Here is a 19,109-nt window from a genome sequence, read left to right on the forward strand (position 1 = left end):
CCACATTCCCTGCCTCATGCACATCATCTCATGTCGTCCTTGTACACCTGCCCAGTGCTGGCCTCACATTGCCCTTTGTATGGGGGATGTAGCTGGCAAGGCTTCTTTAAAGCCACACGCCAATAAACGCCGGGGCTGGCACTCACACTGGGGTTCATCTGTAATCACAGCAGTGTCCAGTGAGGCTTGCTTCCGCTCATCTTCCCTTCCCAGGGACCCTCGTGGAGGTACCCGTACAAGCTCTCTACCCTCTGATTCCCTTCTCCTCGGCCCCTCTCCCTGCTCCCACCCCAGATTCCACACCTCCTGGCCCCAGCATTGGGTTTGCCTCTGGAACAAAGGAAATACAAATCAAGCCTCATCATTCACAAATCCCATAGTTGCTAATTCACTTACTCGCTGAAACTTCTTTGTCATCTCAGAATCAATAGTCATGGTGCTTTTGTGCTCATTTGTAGACATGGACAAAACAGTGGGGAGTTTGAGTTGTCCTGCACGCCTGTTCTCAGCTGATACCGAACAAGGCCGTGCTCTGATTTCTTGTTTCAGCTCTCAGACTGTAAACTAGTGTGCTTTTCACAGCATATTTGGTGCAACATCTTTTTGCATGTTTATGCGTTTTGTTGATGATTTGGACACATACTGCGGCGTCTAGCCTTCCGAAGCATAGGAAGGTCGTGATCGACCTCGTGGAGAAAACACATGCATTACTTAGCTTTGTTCAGACACGAGGACTGGTGCTATGGGCCGTGAGCGCAATGTCAGTAAATCAGCCACATGTATAAAATAAGATGTCGACAAGCAGAAGCACCCGTCAGGCAAGGTTATGTACTGATCAGCGGATGACAGTGTTGTGAGCAGAGGCTCACAGGAACATAACCTTGCATTTCTCCTAGGAGCTGTGGTTTGGCATTCCCTAATTCAGTTTTCCCAGGACTTTTCAGACTATAACTACGTGAATAATGAGAACTGATGATAAACCTTTTTCATGTGCTCCACTCTTCGACCCGTCAGCCTCCTGCAGACCAGAAGGAGAAAGACCTTCCCCTGCCCTGTGCTGCACCTCCCTACCTCCCCGCCCACAGCCACCGCCTTTGCTGTGGCCTCAGTGATTGCTCTGTAACTGCGAGCAGGAGAGGAGCACTCTGAAGGCACAGAGGAGAGAAGGACACATGTAGGTCCTGGTGAGGACTGTGGTTGTCTGTAGGGTCAAGCTTCGGAGGCCCAGCACAGATATCCTCCATCTCCTGCAAGGAAATGTCGTGTTTCATTCAAACCTGAGAAAGGCGTACTGTTTTAAACCTCAGCAGAGAAACTGCCCTGCCTAGAAGGCAGGTATTAAAATGAGTGAGGCTGCCCAAGTACACAACGATATAGTAAACAGGATGAAGTAGTCTTTGCTTCCTTGGAGAGACATTAACCTCCCGTGTGAGATGAGATTCACACACTTGGAATCTCTCTCTTGTCTTCCCCCTTGTGACATGGATGGGAGAATAGAGAACCATTTCTGTGCATCGAGAAAAACAACCGCACGAACACGATGCTCAGTGACCCCCAACTCCCAGCCTCAGCATCCAAGCCACAAGAGAGTGGTGGGGACTGCGGCAAAACACAGACCTGGTTCTCGCCGAAAGAAGCAAAGGTCGCTGGGTTTGTCCCACTGTTTGCTGTGCTGGAACTCGAAGGTCTGGGCTGCCAGACATTCCCCGTAGCAGCCAGAAATCCAGGTGCAGGCCTAACCTGCATTTGTTCTGAGTTCAGCTTAATCTCCCTCCTGCTGTGTCACCCCAGGAATACCCTTAACCTTGCTGAGCCTTAGTTACAGTTGTGCATGGTAGAAAGAAATCTACCTTCCTTGTAAGTTATGATGAGGATCAGAAATAAGTGTGAAGAGGTTGTTGAAAGACGTGCCTCTGACCTTGGACCTGGGATGGTAAGGTGCAGGAAGACAGAGGAGTACATCTGGGTTGAGTGACCAGGGTGGCTAGCTATATATTTAAAACAGGAGTTGCAAGTTCAGATACTTCCAAGAGCCAGAGTGTAGCACAGATGTGGAAAGGAACTCGGTGCATGGCAATAATAATAGTAATAGAAATAGATAAACACTAACAGTTACGAGACGCTTCACTCCGTGCCAGACTGTACTGATATTAATTCATGTAACTCTTCGCAAGAAAAACAAAAAAGCTTTGAGATTGTTTCATTTTACAAATAAGGAAGCTGAAACACAGAAAGTTAAGTAACTTATCCAAGGTTAAAAGTCAAGCAGCAGAGCCAGGAGTGGTAACAGTGCCGATGGGCTGGCATCTGGGGAATGCGTGCACTATCTGAAGGCAGTACTCCCGTGTGTGTGCACATGTGTGGGCATAAGTTCATATTCATTGCACTAGCCAACCAGGCAAGTGCCGAAGGAACAGATCTGGTCCCAAAGGCCACCGGCTGCAACCACGTATTTAAAATAACCTGATGGCAGCTCTTTTTGTTAAGTAAAGGGTCTTAACTGGGACCCGTCGCTGTCCCCACATCCCTATAGAGGTAGTGGGCCAGCTGGCTCAGAGTAAGGTTAAAGCCAAGTCTGCTGAGCTTCCTCAAGGACTGTGACGTGTCTTGTTGGAACAATGAGATCTCCAAGAATATCATGTGTACTAAGGGATGTCCTCCCTCCACCCCTGCCAAAGAAAAAATATATAAGCCATTACCCAAAAGGATTATTGGGACGACTTTTCAAATGACGTCACATTCAGACTGTGGTCATGGCCTCTCAGGCAGACTTCTAGGTCAGTCCTTACACGGAAGGAGGATCTCAGCCACAGGCAGAAACCCGGCAGCCCTCTAGCCAAAATCAGGTACATGCAGGCACATTTGTTGGCAGTAGTTGTGTTTTTAGTAAGAATTTGTTGCCCACCTTTAAAAATCAGGAGTGTTCACGGGAAAAAAAAAAAATCCAAATTTCTGGGATCTCTCAGAAAAGCAGAAGACCTAGCAGAACAGGGCCAAATGTCTCCAGCTGAGTTAAAATGAGGAGCAGCTGCCCCACTAAGTAAGGACAAGTACTTTTTTGGTCACTGGGCTTGTGGACTGGCTATCCCCCTGGACCTGCTTCCTGCATTAAGTCACCAGCCTGGGCCCTATGGACATTTGAGCTTTCAACCCCAGCTTGAAATAGAATTTCCACCTTGGCCGGGGAGACGTTCATCAAAAGGGTAGACAGGACCTCCCTTGCCCTGACAGCATGCAGAGTGTGTGCTCCAGGATGACCCAGTATCCTCAGTTTCTAGAACAAAATCCACTTAGCTCTCTCCCTACTACCCTTTCTTCTGGGACTGGGCTTGAAACAGGATTACATATGCCTCCCTGCTGCCAGAGTGCATGGGCTGTCTTACAAGCCATGGGCTAGAAGAGGCCCAGGCTTGCCTTCTCAAACTCGGGCTTTCCAGGGGAAGCCAGACAAATCCCCAGCCTGCAGGGGCCTCATTGTTTCTCAGGACAGCCAGCAGAGGCAGTGGGGACACACTGGGTTTATCAGGACACTGCCCTTCTGAACTTTCTCCTGAACCTACGTGGGAGTCTCCAAGGCTGGGCCCTTTCAATGTAAGATTCCATCCTCATCAGAGGCAAAGCCAAGATGAAACTGTATTCTTTCCGGTGTGTTCATAGATATGAAACTGAGGAAAGGCCACCAGCCCAAGTGGTCCTGGCTTCACATTTTGTGGTCCCTGGGATCTGGGTGTCTTCAGGAAGATAGTACTCTGAGAGTAAGATAGAATTCCTACAGAAGCCGGATGCTCTCGTTTTGTGTGTGGCGTGCTTGCCCCAAGCTGCCTGTAGTTTTGAGCAGCGCTTTGATGAATGGAGAGCCAGCCACAGCCTGGTCTTCTAGAAAATTCTATCCCCTCCCCTTTTGTTCTCCGTATGTTTTCCATTCTCCCAGCCTGAGGAAATCCAATTCACAAACCTTACAGTAATGTGATGTTAATTTTGCTCATTTGAAGAAACAGATGTCAGGAAATGGGAGTGCTCCCCCTTCATGGTTGCTTTAACTCATCTTCATTGCCCGTCCTGTGGACTTTAATTCCCCACGGAGCCTAACTCTCTGGAGCAAAATCCTTCTCCTCCGGCGTTCGTATGAGTTACAGCTACTGGGGGAGCCTTTATCTCTCCTCTTGTGTCTAATTTGGGGGTAATTTGCAGTCTCCCCTGTGCGCTACCTTCATTCCTGGGTTATTCCCAGACCAGGACTACCAGGATTTATTTTTTAAAAAGAAAGAAAAGAAAAGAAAAGGCTGAGTTTAAGGACAGCCAGGAAGTGGGGGGGAGGGGAGGCAGAAGTCCAGTGAGAGAGTCTCCCACCCCTCTCAGACCTGGGGGGAGGGCACTGAGGAGTACTGCTCTTGTTTCCTCAGCAGGACGGAGCACAGAGGGGAGCAGGGCCAGACAGGAGCGCTGAGGGTGCCGACGGGGCTCCAGCTGTTTCCTCTGTACCTGCACACAGGCGTGGGCACTGCCATTGCCTTGCAGGCCGTGCCCTGTCTGGGAAGGAGGCAACAAGCTGATGTTGAGCTCATGGGTTCCTGTCCAGTCACTGGCTCTGAGCCAGTTCCCGAGGGAGGCCTCACCCCCTGGGATTGCCGTGGGTGAGCCCAGAGCTGCGCATGGGTGCGTGAGGGAAGCAAAAGCACCAGGGGCTCTGTGGGGTGGGGTCATGGACCGTGACCTGGAGCCGTGTCCTCACCTCTCTCATTCCCAGCACGACCGTGGGCCAGCCTATCCATCTCTGGTGAGCCCTGGGTCCTGACATCCTCAGTGTGCTTAGAGGGTTAGCAGGCTCCGTCTACACCACCAGATTTCACCATTCACAGAACACCATTGCTTGTGCAAGGCATGGACAGGCTCTTTGCTCCTGAGACTGGATTCTTCCTCCAGTTTGTGTAAACACCATCGCTCTCCACTGCATCCGTCCCGCCTGGGATGCATTTCAGGCCCGACCGTTTGGGTGGTCCACGGAGGCCCCTTGCCAAGGAGCGCCCTGGGGAACGCGCAGCCCTGGGGAGCCTGCAGGAGTTCACAAGAGGCCTGACGTGTGGTGATCAGGCATGAGGGGAGAGGCCTCCTCAGAGCTCGGGCAGACTTGGAAAGGATGGCCCCATGTCTTGGTGAGACCATGCTGTTAGAAAATACAATATCCCAAGCCCTGAATCCCACAAAGCAGTAACAGAAGGGTACCGTGTATCCACACAACCAAAGGAATATTTACTTAGGAAAGAGGGCGCCCCCTGGCGGACTTTTGATGCACCAGAAAGCCTGGCCTCAACCCCAGTTCTATGAGCTGTGTGACACCAAGCAAGTTACTTAAACTCTCTGAACCTCAGTCACCTCATCATAAAATGAAGCAATGATAATACGCATAATACTCTTCTGATAGGTGTTGTTTGAAGGGTTTGACGTGATTCTGTGGGCCAGACCCCTCACATGGAACCCATTGCGTGATAAGTACTCAGAAAGTAGTAACTAGAAAGTGTCCATTTATATGAAGGATCTCAACTGTAGAGCTAGAAGCTAGAAGTTCTACAAACATCCCACCCCCGCAGAGGGCACATTTTATATTTTTTTCCTGCCTTCCACTTGAGAAGCACTGCTAGGCGAGAGTTTCTGATGAAAGGAGAAAATCAGCTTGAGACTCATCCTCTTAAATGTGCTCATCCCCGAGCTTTAGAAAAAAGGATCACCCTGAAAAGACTTACGGCTGCATGCGACCTGTTTGACATGCAAGCTCCAACCGTGCAGGACTGGGGTCCCTCCACAGCCACAGGTGCTGTAGACCAGACATCAGGAAGCCCCACCATCCAGTTCTCAGTCCAGGGGCACCTGAGGGTCCCCTCTGACTGCAGGGCCCGTGATTCCCTCCCTGCATCCTGACCCACTCTATCCCCTCTTTCTAGAAACCTGAGTAACAATAAGATCAAAGAGGTGAGAGAGGGTGCCTTCGATGGAGCGGCCGGTGTGCAGGAACTGATGCTGACCGGGAACCAGCTGGAAACGCTACACGGACGCATGTTCCAGGGACTCAGCAGCCTCAAGACTCTGTGAGCGCCTGGAGCCTGGGCCAAGGCTTGCAAGGAGATGGGAGGGCAAGGGACCGGTGGGGGACTCTGAGGCTGGGGCGGGCAGCCCCTGGGCCTGGGTCCTGTCCCGACAAGCTGAGCCCCTCCCTTCCTGGAACCAGAGAGGCGCTGGATATTTGCCAGCCCTTGATGGGCAAGAATTTAGCATGTTCGGCTCCCCAGCCCACACACCCCAAAAAGTCCTTGCCTTGAGGTGTGCACATAGACAGATTCATGCCAGAAATGTGCTGAGAGAGGCACACACACACTTACCCACTTAGACACAGACACATATGCCTAAATGTGACACACTCACAAGCAGCATGCAGATAAGCACAGACACAAACAAGCGTGTGCACACAAGCACACACACACACAAGCTGATGGCCCACAGCCACACCCTTTTTATTAAAAAAGATTTTATTTATTTATTTGACAGAGATCACAAGTAGGCAGAGAGGCAGGCGGGGGTTGGAGGGAAGCAGGCTCCCTGCTGAGCAGAGAGCCCGATGTGGGGCTCCATCCCAGGACCCTGGGATCATGACCTGAGCCAAAGGCAGAGGCTTAACCTACTAAGCCACCCAGGCGTCCTCCCCAGCCGCACCTTGATTCTCCTTTCTCCTCACAGAAATATACAGGCAGACCCTGACCACCACACAACATACATGTGCACATGTATGCACTCATGACATGCACATTTACGTAAAGCACTCACAGGCAAGAGTGTACGCACACATTCATGGGGGGCTGCAGCGGGACCCCACACCCTGCTATCACAGAACAAGCCTCAGCATCACGACTGGTCTGGGCCTGCAGTTGGGGAAAGCATCCCACCTACACACACACACACCCTGTGGCTCGATGGGGAGAAGATCATGCCTGTGTTCCCTCATCTCTACCCCTCTCTTTGCAGGATGCTGAGGAGTAACCTGATCAACTGTGTGAGCAATGACACGTTTGCTGGCCTGAGTTCAGTGAGGCTGCTGTCCCTCTATGACAATCGGATCACCACCATCACCCCTGGCGCCTTCACCACCCTTGTCTCCCTGTCTACCATGTAAGTCCCCTGTACCTGCACTGCACACTGACTCTGGGCTCCTCTCCTGCACACCTCTCCCCTGGCAGCTCCCTGCTATGTTTGGCCAAGGTCACCTACCCATTTGTCAACTTAATAACCATTTGCTGGGCTCCCTCTCTGTGCCAGGCACCATTTGGTGCTGAGGATTCACAGACATGGTCCCTCCTTGCTGGAGCTTATAGCATAGTGAATGATCACAGAACAGAGGTCCACAGTAATAGCAAAACCCAACATAGACTTTGTCAAAGAACACTGGAGTCGTGTTCTGGAAGGTGAGTGGGTGTTAGGTTGTTCAACAGAATGGGAAGTGCATTTCTTTCTATCAGAAGAACATGTGCAGAGGCCCTGTGGTGGATCACTGCAGAGCAGATGTACGAGACAGAGCATGGTCCAACATGGTTATAGCACAGAGTAAGGGAGGATGAGGTATGAGGCAAGGCAGGAGGGAGGCTAGGGCCAGGTTACAGGTTTGCCGTGGACTATTTTGGTCTCCATCTAAAGCATGTCAGGAAGCCACTGCAAGTTTTAAGCAGGCCGGTGACATGGTCTGACAGGGTTTTAAATGATGTCACTGGCTGCTTAAATGTGTGTCAGAACCAGAATTAGAATCTAGCCTTCTGGACACCTAAACGAGTGCTCCTGCCCAGATAATTCACTGTATTGGCAAAGCGGGCTTTAGAATAGTAAAGTGATGGGATCTAGAGCAAATTTCCTGGGTTCAAACCCTGGCTTTATCTCTTACTAGCTGTGTGGCCTTAGAAGAGTTACTTCCTCTCTGTGTGTTTCAATTGTTCCTTCTGTGTAATCCATCTCATAGGATTGTTATGAGGATTGAATCTGTTAGTATGATTGTTATGAGGATTGAATCTGTAGTTGTAAAATGGACAGGAGAGGTCTGACATATAGACACTACTCAGCATTTATGATTGCACATAGTATTTCCACAGGCTGCATTAACCTTAGTTGCTGGTTCATCCTTCTCTCTCTCCTTCCCAGTGACTCTTTGAAAGATAGAAGAGAAGGCTTTTGGTTGCATCTCCTATTGCTGCTTCTTATTCCTGTATCCCACCTCACTGGGAATAAAAGCCAAATTATAAATGTCCTGAAGGACCCACACCATCTGGTCCCTCCTAACCTCCCTCCAGGCCAGCGCCGCCCCCGCAAGTCTCCTCACTGGCCCCCATGCCCTAGATCCACTCCCACTACCTGGAAGCGCCTTCCCCTGGCCTCCTTCCAGTCTTTGCTCAAGGTTACCTCACCCTATTCTGCCCCCGTGCCATCCCCTCCAGCTCCTCAGCCCAGCTGTGCTGACCTCTGCAGCGTGGACCATTTCTTAGTTGACCATACAACCAACCTTTGCCTTGCTGATCCGTGCTGTCCACCTCCCATCAGCTGGAATGGGAGTTCCAGAAGGACAGGGATGTGCGGCTCTTCTGTGCACTGCTATGTCCACCATGCCTGTATGTGTGCCTGGCACTGAGTGCCCATCATATACCTGGAGAATGAGGGCATGAATGGAATGAATGAATGACGGCAAGACGGGGGTGGGGCAGGGGGCTAGGAACTGGCACCAGCAGGTTGGTTTATTTGAGCCCACTTTTCACCCCTCCTGTGTGTCTCCGCACTGAGAATCCAGAGACACACAAGATGCCCAGAGAGGTAGAGTCACAACACATCAGGGGAACCAGCTTTGACACGAGAAGAAACTTGCCTGACTTGGCACAGCTGGAGCACATCAGTGTCAGAATTCAAACTCAGGCTGTCTGACTGCCAAGCTCTTAATTTGTCCTGTCTTACCATAGCCACTCAGGGCTGTCTAGCCTCTTAGGTAACCTCCCTAAGCCTTACTTCCTTCCTGCATGAGATGAGAATAATGCCCCGTCCATCCTCAGGCTCATGGAGTGCTGAGCCTAGACCCAGTCCTCTAGCAACACTCACCCGCCCACAGCTGCTCTCCTCTTGGCCCTCCACCAAGCCAGTCACCGCATTCCCCAGATACATACACAGTGGCCGTGCTAGTACCGGGCAGGACCCCGGCAACACAGGATGGACAGACAGGTCTGATGCCCACACTGGGGGAGCCGAGAGTCTAAGGAGGGAGGCCAGTATGCGCTCTGTGGGCGCTGTGCCAGCCACATGGGGCAGATGCAACGCCTCATTTCCGTGTAAGCCAGGACTGAAGGAGGAGAGCAAGGAGGCAGCCAGGCAGACAGTAGAGAGAGTCATGCCAGGCGGGGGACCAGCGCCGGTGGGGGCGCTAAGTGTAAGAGAATGTGCTGAGGGGCTAAAGACAGTCCACAGCTGGAGCTCAGCGGAGAAGGGAGGGTGTGGCAGGAGACCACGGTCCTGTCGTCCTCAGAGGTCCAGAGCGAGAGCCTTGCAAAGATCGCCTCAGGATTCTAGAAGAGAGTCTGCATTTCCTTTCCCGGACCTCCTCCCTCCTTCCCCGGAACCCAGAGCAGGCCTCCCTGGAGAGCTGGGCTCCAGGATTGCAGCCCTGGATCCCAAGATCAGCTTCCACGGTAGAAGAGTGGGTCCTAACCACTCAGAGAGGCCCCTTCTTTCTTCCCAGAAACCTCCTGTCCAACCCTTTCAACTGCAACTGCCACCTGGCCTGGCTTGGCAAATGGTTGAGGAAGCGGCGGGTCGTGAGCGGGAACCCCCGGTGCCAAAAGCCATTCTTCCTCAAGGAGATCCCCATCCAGGATGTGGCCATCCAGGACTTTACCTGTGAAGGTGAGGAGGCTGGGCAGGGCAGAAGAGCAGTACCTGAGAAGCCAAGAAGCATATAAGAGAAGAGAGATGCAGCAGGGAACTTAACAGTCAGGACCCCCTGAGATCTGACACGATTCTGGCACCCTCTGGCATGCAGCTGTGGCTTTGAAGAGCTCTGCAGGGATGGGGCTAGCCATATGTCTCCCTCATGCAAATTAAGAAAAAGGGTCTCTTTCTAAAAGGGGTCTCTTTACTTTTGTCAGAAAATTATCATAGTACACTGATTTTTTAAAACAAGACACTTTATGGCTATAAGAATACTCTTGTACTAATGTCTTAATCTATCTCATCCACAGCCCAATAGATGATGAGGCACCCTAGTGTAGTACGCAACCTACACAACTGTGCATGAGAGCCCTGGCCCTCAGTTCTCCGGTCTGTGTCATGAGGCTCATATACCCTGAGAAACAGACTTCAAGAGGAGCTCCTGGGAAATTTCTGTCACTGGCTGGGTGGGGGGGGGGGGTATGAATACCTGGAGGTCCAAGGCTTTGAGTGCCAGGATTCCCAAGGGCATATTAACATAAATTCAAGCCAGCACAATTTGTACTTGGTCAGCTATAGCTTATCTAAAGACAAATTAACTGGTTAGTAGATTAACTAAGGTTAAGGTATAATGGGGGCTGGGGACACATTCACCACCCCAGAGGGACTGTGTCCTTGGAAGGAGTGGAGAAAGGGAGGAGAAAGAGGTAGTAGACAGGGCTGTCCACCTACCCTGGGCAGCTCCTTCAGTCAATTTGGCTTATCCCTGATTCGGTAACCTCTTCCCTCTCTAATTCTCTGGTTAATCAAGTTTTTAAAGTCTTCAGGTAACATTGAGTGTGGCAGCAGAGGGTGCCCTTTTCCCCAACCCAGGCATACGTTCTTTCCCCTTTGCCCATGGAGATTAGCAAGGCTTCTTATTTCTGGTTTGGGCTCCGAGTGGAGGGCTTCCCTTTCCTGAAGACGGCTTGGTCCTTGGCGCCTGGCCTTGCTCACCCCCCCCCCACGAGAAGTTAGTGTACCCCGTGCTCATGCTAGAATCCTCCACAGGCAATGACGAGAGCAGCTGCCAGCTGGGCCCACACTGCCCGGAGCAGTGCGCCTGCGTGGAGACAGTGGTTCGCTGCAGCAACAGGGGACTGCACGCCCTCCCCAAAGGCATTCCCAAAGACGTGACCGAACTGTAAGTACCCCCACCCTCGAATCCCACCACCGCCAGCATTCACCGTACTCCATCTCTAAGGTCTCCGGCATGACTGCCTGGGGTGCCCTTCCTTGAGGGGACCCCAGCACAGTGGCCTCAGAGCCTCCTCCCCAGTGCCCCTGCCTGACAGGTGACAACCATCAGGCCCTGAGAAGGTTACCGTCTTGTTTTCTAGATCACCCCAAAACCCCTGCTCTGCGCTCTACCTTCCAGGTTCCCCAGCAGTCTCAGTCTGACACCAGAAACAGCCCGGGGTTAATAGTAAGAACATTGCCCAGCAGGCACTGTGGCTTCCAGAGCACTTCTACCAACATGATCCGTGCCCCCCTTACAGCCCCCCACGTCACAGATGAGATCTTAGCCCTGGGTCTTGCTCGTGCTCCACCCAGGAGCCATCTGACTCCACAGCCCGAGCTCCCCACATGAATTCCTCGGAGCTGTTCCTGCCCCAGAAACTCCCACTTACACAAAAGAGGTCTCATTCCCTTCCTGAAGCACTCTTCACGTTGTGGAGGAAGCTGTCTTTCCGCCCCGTGGAGAGCTCAGCCGGTCCGGAGGCAGGGAGGTGTATCTCAAGTGGCCAGGAGCCCAGACCACACACGCCGTGTTCCGGCTTCCATTTGGCCACTCATTCACTCAGCACCTGTCTGTTGAGAGCCTGGTGTGTCCTCTGCTCACACTGGGGAGACCCCCACCCATGTGGGACCCCCACTTCACTGTGGAAGGTTGACGTATGCTCAGCCATCTCAGCAGCGTGTGCGAGGTGACAGCTATCACGGTGCCACAAAAGAGAGGACAAGGTCACTGTGACATCCTAGAGGAAAGACACTTCCTTTGGGTGTGGAGATCAGAGAATCAGAGAAAGCTTCCCTATGGAGATGAAGCACGAAGGGCCAGGGCAGTGGGGGGGAGGGGCGCCCCACATGCCCCACGGCAGCTGCTATGGGTTATGGCAGAGCCGGGTCAGGTGTGACCAGGACCCAGAGTGCCAGCGCGGGAAGACACACTTGCCTGCCACTCCCCACCCATATCACAAGTGCACACCGTGTCCCAGACCCCGGACATGCCCCTTCCTCTGAGGCAGCTTAGCATGCACCCTGCCCTCGGACACAAGTGGCAGAAGTGACCCGGACACCAGCAGGGACTGTTCTGTGATTGGCTCTGCCTGTGCTTCCCCGGGGGATCCAGAGTAGGACAGTGACATAGGATAGCAGGTCAATGCCTCGATGTATATTGTGGCTCCCGACATCCCCCAACACTCAGGGAGACGGTGACCTGGGCTGCCCATGCCAAGAAAGGAAAGGAAAGGGAAGGGGGAAGGGGGAAGGGGAAGGGAAGGATAGGATGGGTGCGGGCAGGGAGGGAGGAAAGAAAGAAAAGAGAGAGAGATGGGGAGGGAGGAAGATCGCTAGGTCTTGACAGTCACTGAAACATCCACAACAACCCTGCGTTCAGGCTCTGGTTGTGCTGCTAGAGGTCAGCACGAGCACTACCATGTAGTGCCGCCAGCCCCAGACCCGTCCCTCCCCCAGTGCCGTGGGGTGGGGGCCGCAGAAATGACCCAGGTACTCGCCTCCTTCCTAGGCCAACTGAGTGCCAAGTGACACATGCCAAAGAGGAAAAGAATGCCATGAAAACAGACCTGTGGATGCTTTTCCCCAAAGCTCATGAAATAGAGATGGAAATAACAAAGATAATTGGCTGTAATGATAAACTCAACTCCTGGGCTTGGGGAAACACAGCTTCCTGCTTTGGAAATGATGGCAGCCCCCTCGGCCAGGCTGGTTTCCAAAGCACACCCAAGATGGCGGCCTTCACCTCTGAGCGCAGACTATTTCCTGGAGGGAAGGAAGTAGGAGGATCTGGGGAGGGTTTCTGAGGAAGGAGTGCAGGGAAACTGATGCTGGAAAAAGTACAAGTCAACAGGCCCAGAAAGCAGTGGCTTGGAGCCTTCGGTTCAAGGACCAGATTCAGTGTTTGGATCCAGTGCTGGTTTCCAGCTCCCTTAGGCATCATTAGTGGTCTCAGGCAGAGCTGCCAATGTACAAAACAATATTAGGTTTAATTCATTGAGAAGCAGAGAAAAAAGGTCCACAGCATTTCTCCAAAGGGAGGAGGAGTGCTTCCTACCACAGGCACCAGCGAGGTGGTACCACACTGACGGGAAGTGAGTTTTTCCCTGTCAGGCCTGCTCTCTTCTTGGATGAGGGGCCACCTGAGACCTGCGGCTCTCGCCCTGGCAGGTACAAGCAGTCCCTGAGGTCAGCATGCCATCCCCCAGCTCTCTCTCAGTGCTGAGAACTAAGAGCCACTCCCTAAGCCTCATCCCCTGTAAGCAGTCAGTCAGGATCAGAAGACAGCTTGGTCTGATCCCACATGCCATGCTCTTGTCCCCTACCCCAGAAAGTTCTTAAATTTGGGGGTCTCAGGACCCCTTTAGGTATTTTTCAAAAGCCGATGAGGACTCTTACTTCCGTTTATGTGGTTATGACATTTACCATATTGGAAACAACTACTAAGGATTTTTTTTAAATATACTTATTAATCCATTTAAAAATAACAATTTCTCATTGCATGTTTATATAAACAGCAAAGTTCTGTGGAAAACAAACCAAAAGAAATTTAATTGAGAAAAGGGACATTTTTACAAATGTGGTAGAAGGCAACTGGATTTTTTTTTAATTTTTAAAATTTTTAAATTTTTTACTAACATATAACATATTATTAGCCTCAGGAGTACAGGTCTGTGAATCACCAGGTTTACACAGTTCACAGCACTCACCATAGCACATACCTTCCCCAATGTCCATAACCCCACCACCCTCTCCCTACCCCCCTCCCCACCGGCAACCCTCAGTTTGTTTTGTGACAGTAAGAGTCTCTTATGATTTGTCTCCCTCCCGATCCTATCTTGTTTCATTTATTCTTTTCCTACCCCCAGACGCCCACATTGCATCTCAACTTCCTCATATCAAGGAGATCATATGATAATTGTCTTTCTCTGATTAATTTATTTTGCTCAGAATAACACCCTCTAGTTCCATCCACATCATCACAAATGGCAAGATTTCATTTCTTTTGATGGCTACATAGTATTCCATTGTGTATATATACCACTTCTTTATCCATTCATCTGTTGATAGACATCTAGGTTCTTTCCATAGTTTGGCTACTGTGGACATTGCTGCTATAAACATTCAGGTGCACATGCCCCTTCAGATCACTACATTTGTATCTTTAGGGTAAATACCCAGTAGTGCAATTGCTGGGTCATGGGGTAGCTCTATTTTCAACTTTTTGAGGAACTTCCATGCTGTTCTCCAGAGTGGTTGCCCCAGCTTGCATTCCCACCAACAGTGTATGAGGGTTCCCCTTTCTCCTCATCCTCGCCAGCATCTGTCATTTCCTGACTTGTTAATTTTAGCCATTCTGACTGGTGTGAGGTGGTATCTCATTGTGGTTTTGATTTGTATTTCCCTGATGCCGAGTGATGTGGAGCACTTCTTCATGTGTCTGTTGGCCATCTGGATGTCTTCTTTGCAGAAATGTCTGTTCACGTCCTCAGGCAACTGGATTTTTATAACCACTTCAGCATTCCCTGTGTCATAACATGATGGTTTGGGTCAAGTGCAAGCAGCAAATCTGGCTTCACGTAGTCATGTAGTTGGAAAAGGGAGCATTTTCATAGCCCTTCCAAATAATTGTGAACATTCTTTGATATCACATGGGGTAGTTTCGTAAAGGCTAGTTGTTGTGTGAAACCCAAAGCTGTGTCAGTGGACTTTCTGTCCTATGTTACTTGAATGGCGCTTTCCCCCATGAATGATCGTGTAACAGTGTGCACAGGTCATTTGGAAGATACTGGTTCACTGAGTTATGCAGAAATTTCTGAGGTTGGCACATTGCATCACACAGTATCAAGAAAGTCATAGTCAGTAACATCACCACAGACCCCCTCAGAAAAGCCTCCCAGGAAAGGAGGGAGACTGCTCAGTGTGGCAGTTACAAGTTTTCTAAACTTTGAATTTTCACTTGGAAGCAAGCTTGAATTTTATCACTGCCAATAAGTATTATTAGTGGTTTTCCTGGAAGTGACAGGCTTCCAGTATTTACTTTTGACACATTGCCAACTAAATACCCATCCTGGAGTGACCTGTTTGCTGGCCATTCTTCAAAGCAGAAATGCTTTATGGAAGATAAGTTTAAAAATGGCTAGTTGAGCTGGTAACTCCATGACACCACAGCTTTTTCTCCAGAAAACCAATGCCGAAATGCTTTGTGCATGTTTCCCATTTTGCCACACAGAATAGTAAAAAGATGTGTGTTCAAGGGTTGATCTTCAGTGCAATTAATAATTTTTCGTGGCTTCACAGACGACATGATTAAATGAAACTGGTTTTTTTTTTTTTTCTCACCTGCATGTCCTTAGAGGGGAAGAATAATGCCCCCTGTTACCACGTGGTGCCACAGCTGCGACTCATACTGAGGTGCAGGTGACTTCGCTGACCCATGCAAATGGAAAACAGTGTTTTAATTGTTATCAAAAAAGTAGTTCTAGTCTCCCAGAGCCCTGAAAAAGTCTAGAGGAGCCCCAGTAGCCCGTAGACCACACCATTTAAGAACCATTCAAGTAATTACACATGACCCTGCAAGCAATCCAGACCCCCTCTGGAGGGGGACACTAAGGTCCTGATTTAGAAGCAAGCCTGCAAAAGCTTACTGACAGCAGGGCAGAAGCAGACATGTCAGCCCCTGCCCCCCAAGGAAGGTGACACAAATTCAGTCTGCAAAGGTAGGCTGTCGTCAGCTTCAGAAGAGTTCTGTTCTCACTGGGCCATGAGCCTCATGGATTCAGGCTTGCCATTCCAGAAGAACTAAAACCTAAAAAATCTCTTTGCTTGCATTTAAGGGAATGTTTATTAACATCAGACCTTCCTGATTCTGGAAACAAACCTGCGAGTCCACATCTTCCTGAAGGCTAAAGAGGAGAATGAGAATCTAGTGTCAGCAAACCATACCCTCTCCATCCCCCCATCCCCTGCCATCCTCTCCTGCTTAAAATCCAGGAAATTTTCAAACTGATTTCATGTGAGGACTGTAAGCATGGATTTGTTGTCCCACCACTAACATCCCAAGGAGAGGAGAAGGGAAGGATGACATATCTCCCCCAGGCACCATTGTGAGAAGAGGGGATTTCTGCTGGGGTGTGGAGGCTGGAGACATGGGGGAAGCAGGCTCACAGTAACCCCACATCCACAGTACTGATAGGAGGCTTGAAAGGGTTTGGGGCTTAACCATCAGGGCACAGGCTGAGACACAGCTCTGTGAGACTGTGTATGGCAGGGGGAGATGAGGAGAATGCGCTGCTAGAAAGAGGGGGGATGACCTGGCCTGGCACTGGTTAGCTCCAGAAGGTCAGAGGATGGGGGTCTGGGGCACGGCCAGCAGCTCAAGTCTAGGGCGATGGAGGTATGTGCTAGAGAAGGGGCAGAGCAATGTAGGAAGTGACAAGCACAGAGGCATGGCAGGGACGTACATGCGCAGGGATAGGGAGGAGTGCAGGCCTTTCTGCCCACCCCAGCCTTTAGGAAAGCAAGGGAAGATGTGTCTGTCCAGCTGCGATCGGCCACAGCCAGCAATCCGAGCGTGTACTGTGTGCCAGGCGCCGCGGTGGTCGATTGTTTCCTTTTGTGATCTCATTTAATCCTCCCAGGAATCGTACAAGGCAGGTATCGTTACTCTCATCTTGCAGAGGAGGTCACTGAGGCCCACGAAGGTTGAAGAATTTCTTGAGATCACACTCCCAGGAAGCAGCAGAGCATCGACCTGAGCCCAGGGCGGTCCGACCCCAAGGCCCATTCTTTAGCCACTCAGCTACTCCCATGGGCAGAGGCCTGGGTCTGCATGTGCTCTCTCCCCTGGCCTGGCTCATTGATGATTTGCAGGAGGCAGTCATGTGTCTCCTTGAGATGCCATGAACATCACCTGCCACCTGCATTGCAGCAGGGAGAAGGCAAACCCAGCACCCCTGCCATGGTGCTAGAGGTGCCTATCTGGTTCCAACTGGGGCCATCCTGACAGCTGTGCCTTGTCTAATAATGCCAGCTGCTGCTTTCTTCATGTACTTGCCGCCTTCCCCCACCCACCCGCGCTGGGCGGTTCCCCGGAGCACTTTAGAGAGCAACTGGCTATATCCTTGCCTTTATCTGGCCCAAGGAGAGGGACAGAGATTGCCTGCAGCCAGCTGGAGGGCAGCTGGCTCTGGGCAGAGCAGCACTTAGGAGTCCAGGCACAGGCCTTGGCACAGAGAAGCCCTCAGCAGATGGCTTCGGTAGGGGATACTTCTAGGCTAGTGGGCAGTCACGGCCATCTGTGGGAGGGCCTGAGGGAAGCGGGAGCACAGGCCACAGGCTCAGAGGAGCCTTCTTCATGCTGTCACATGTTCCCTGAATTTATTGTGCCAGATAATGTCACAGGAGCTGGGAGCACAGCAGCTAAGGTGACAGATGAGACCCCTGATATCAGAAACTTAGAATGGGGGGGAAAGTAAGAAAGCTAGTCAGGAAATTAGGCATTTCAGATAGGACAGAGAATAGCATTTCCCAGGAAAAGGTGGTGGCGGTGGGGCGTGGGAAGCAGTAGAAAGAAAGAAACTGTTTTGAGAAGACCCAAATGTGGAAAGATCTGAAAGTCAAGAGACCAAGAAGACCAGTGATGGAGCAAACAGAATGGAAAGGAGACTGGTGTGTCCTGAAAACTCCAGAAGGATCTGCAGTTCCCGTAGGCTGTGGTGAGGGCTGACTCCTTATCCCAGGGGAGATGAGGGAGCCGAGGAAGAATTTTAAGCAGGAGAGTGACACGATGCAGTTCTCATTTTAGAAACATTACTCCGGAACAAGAATAGAGAATACGCAGCATGGGGATCATTATCTGTTTTCCAATATTCATATGTATTACTGGATGGAGAGAGAGAGAGAGAGTGTGTGTGAGTGTGTTCAAAACACTGAAAACCAATGTGCTGAGCACTGCTCCAAGAGCTTTCCACAGAGACTCCTCATAATCACTTCAAGGTGGTGATCATGATAAGCCCCCCCATTTTACAGATGAAATGTACACTCAGAGAGGTTAAGTAAGTTGTCCAGGGTCATACAGCTATTAGCTTGTGGAGCCAGGATGTGAGCCTGGGCTGCCTGACTCCTGAGCTAGAGCCAAGAACATCATCCTAGGCTCCTGGTGGAAACACTGGCCATGAGTGGGGGCTCCTGGAAGGCAGCCGCCCTTCTCCTTCATGATTCAGTAGGTCTGAGAGTTCTTCATGTGACGCCCGTCAGCGCCTCCAAACTCCTAACAGAGAAGGGGAGCATCCATCCGACAGAGCTCTGTGTGGATTTTCATGTGAGGCAGGCACGTCCTTGTGGGCTGGTGCCGGGACTAACACAGAGTGTTTAAATGCAGAGCGACACAAAGGTTGACCCGCTAGAGAGGCTCTGATCGTTCCGAGGCCGGCAGGGCAAGCGTGGCATCTTCTGAAAGCGTCCCTCCGGGCCTGGGCTGCAGGCTGCAGGCAACTTTTCGAGTTCAGAGTCTTCACAAAGGGCTTTGCACAAAGAGAGCTTTCCCGCACAGCCACCTCTGTGTTTGTGAAGTGAAGCCTTTTGATTTCATGTCTTCTGCGCCGCCACACCAGGGTGCCAGGGACCTGGTGCCCTTAGAGTGGGTCCCACACGGGCCCCCCTCAGCCCTGCAGGGCCGCATGCAGCTCTCCCTGCGGACTTCGGGGATTTGCATCACACAGACAATGTTTCCTGCGCCTCAACGGCTGCCAGCCAGCGTCCTGGGGTGCCACAGGGAGCAAACAGACACGGTCCCGCCCCACTAATCACAGACTCGCATGTGGAGGTCACAGTGAGGGGGGGGCGATGCTGTGAAGAAAATGCACTGAGAGCTTGGACTGAGTAGCCTGTCA

At 51.2% G+C, this 19,109-nt stretch overlaps 1 protein-coding gene across 1 annotated transcript in view; it reads left to right on the forward strand.

The window, feature by feature from the left end:
- Positions 1-19,109, forward strand: part of SLIT3 (slit guidance ligand 3) — a 588,228-nt gene that overhangs the window by 511,891 nt on the left and 57,228 nt on the right. The window contains exons 17-20 of the mRNA XM_004737643.2: positions 5,940-6,083; positions 7,015-7,158; positions 9,752-9,915; positions 10,990-11,122. Coding sequence (XP_004737700.2) covers positions 5,940-6,083; positions 7,015-7,158; positions 9,752-9,915; positions 10,990-11,122 — 585 coding nt within the window. The remainder of the gene's footprint in view (positions 1-5,939; positions 6,084-7,014; positions 7,159-9,751; positions 9,916-10,989; positions 11,123-19,109) is intronic.

The sequence above is a fragment of the Mustela putorius genome, unplaced genomic scaffold, assembly GCF_011764305.1.
Source record: "Mustela putorius furo isolate JIRA1106 unplaced genomic scaffold, ASM1176430v1.1 tig00000145_pilon_pilon_pilon, whole genome shotgun sequence".
Taxonomy (NCBI): Eukaryota; Metazoa; Chordata; class Mammalia; order Carnivora; family Mustelidae; genus Mustela; species Mustela putorius.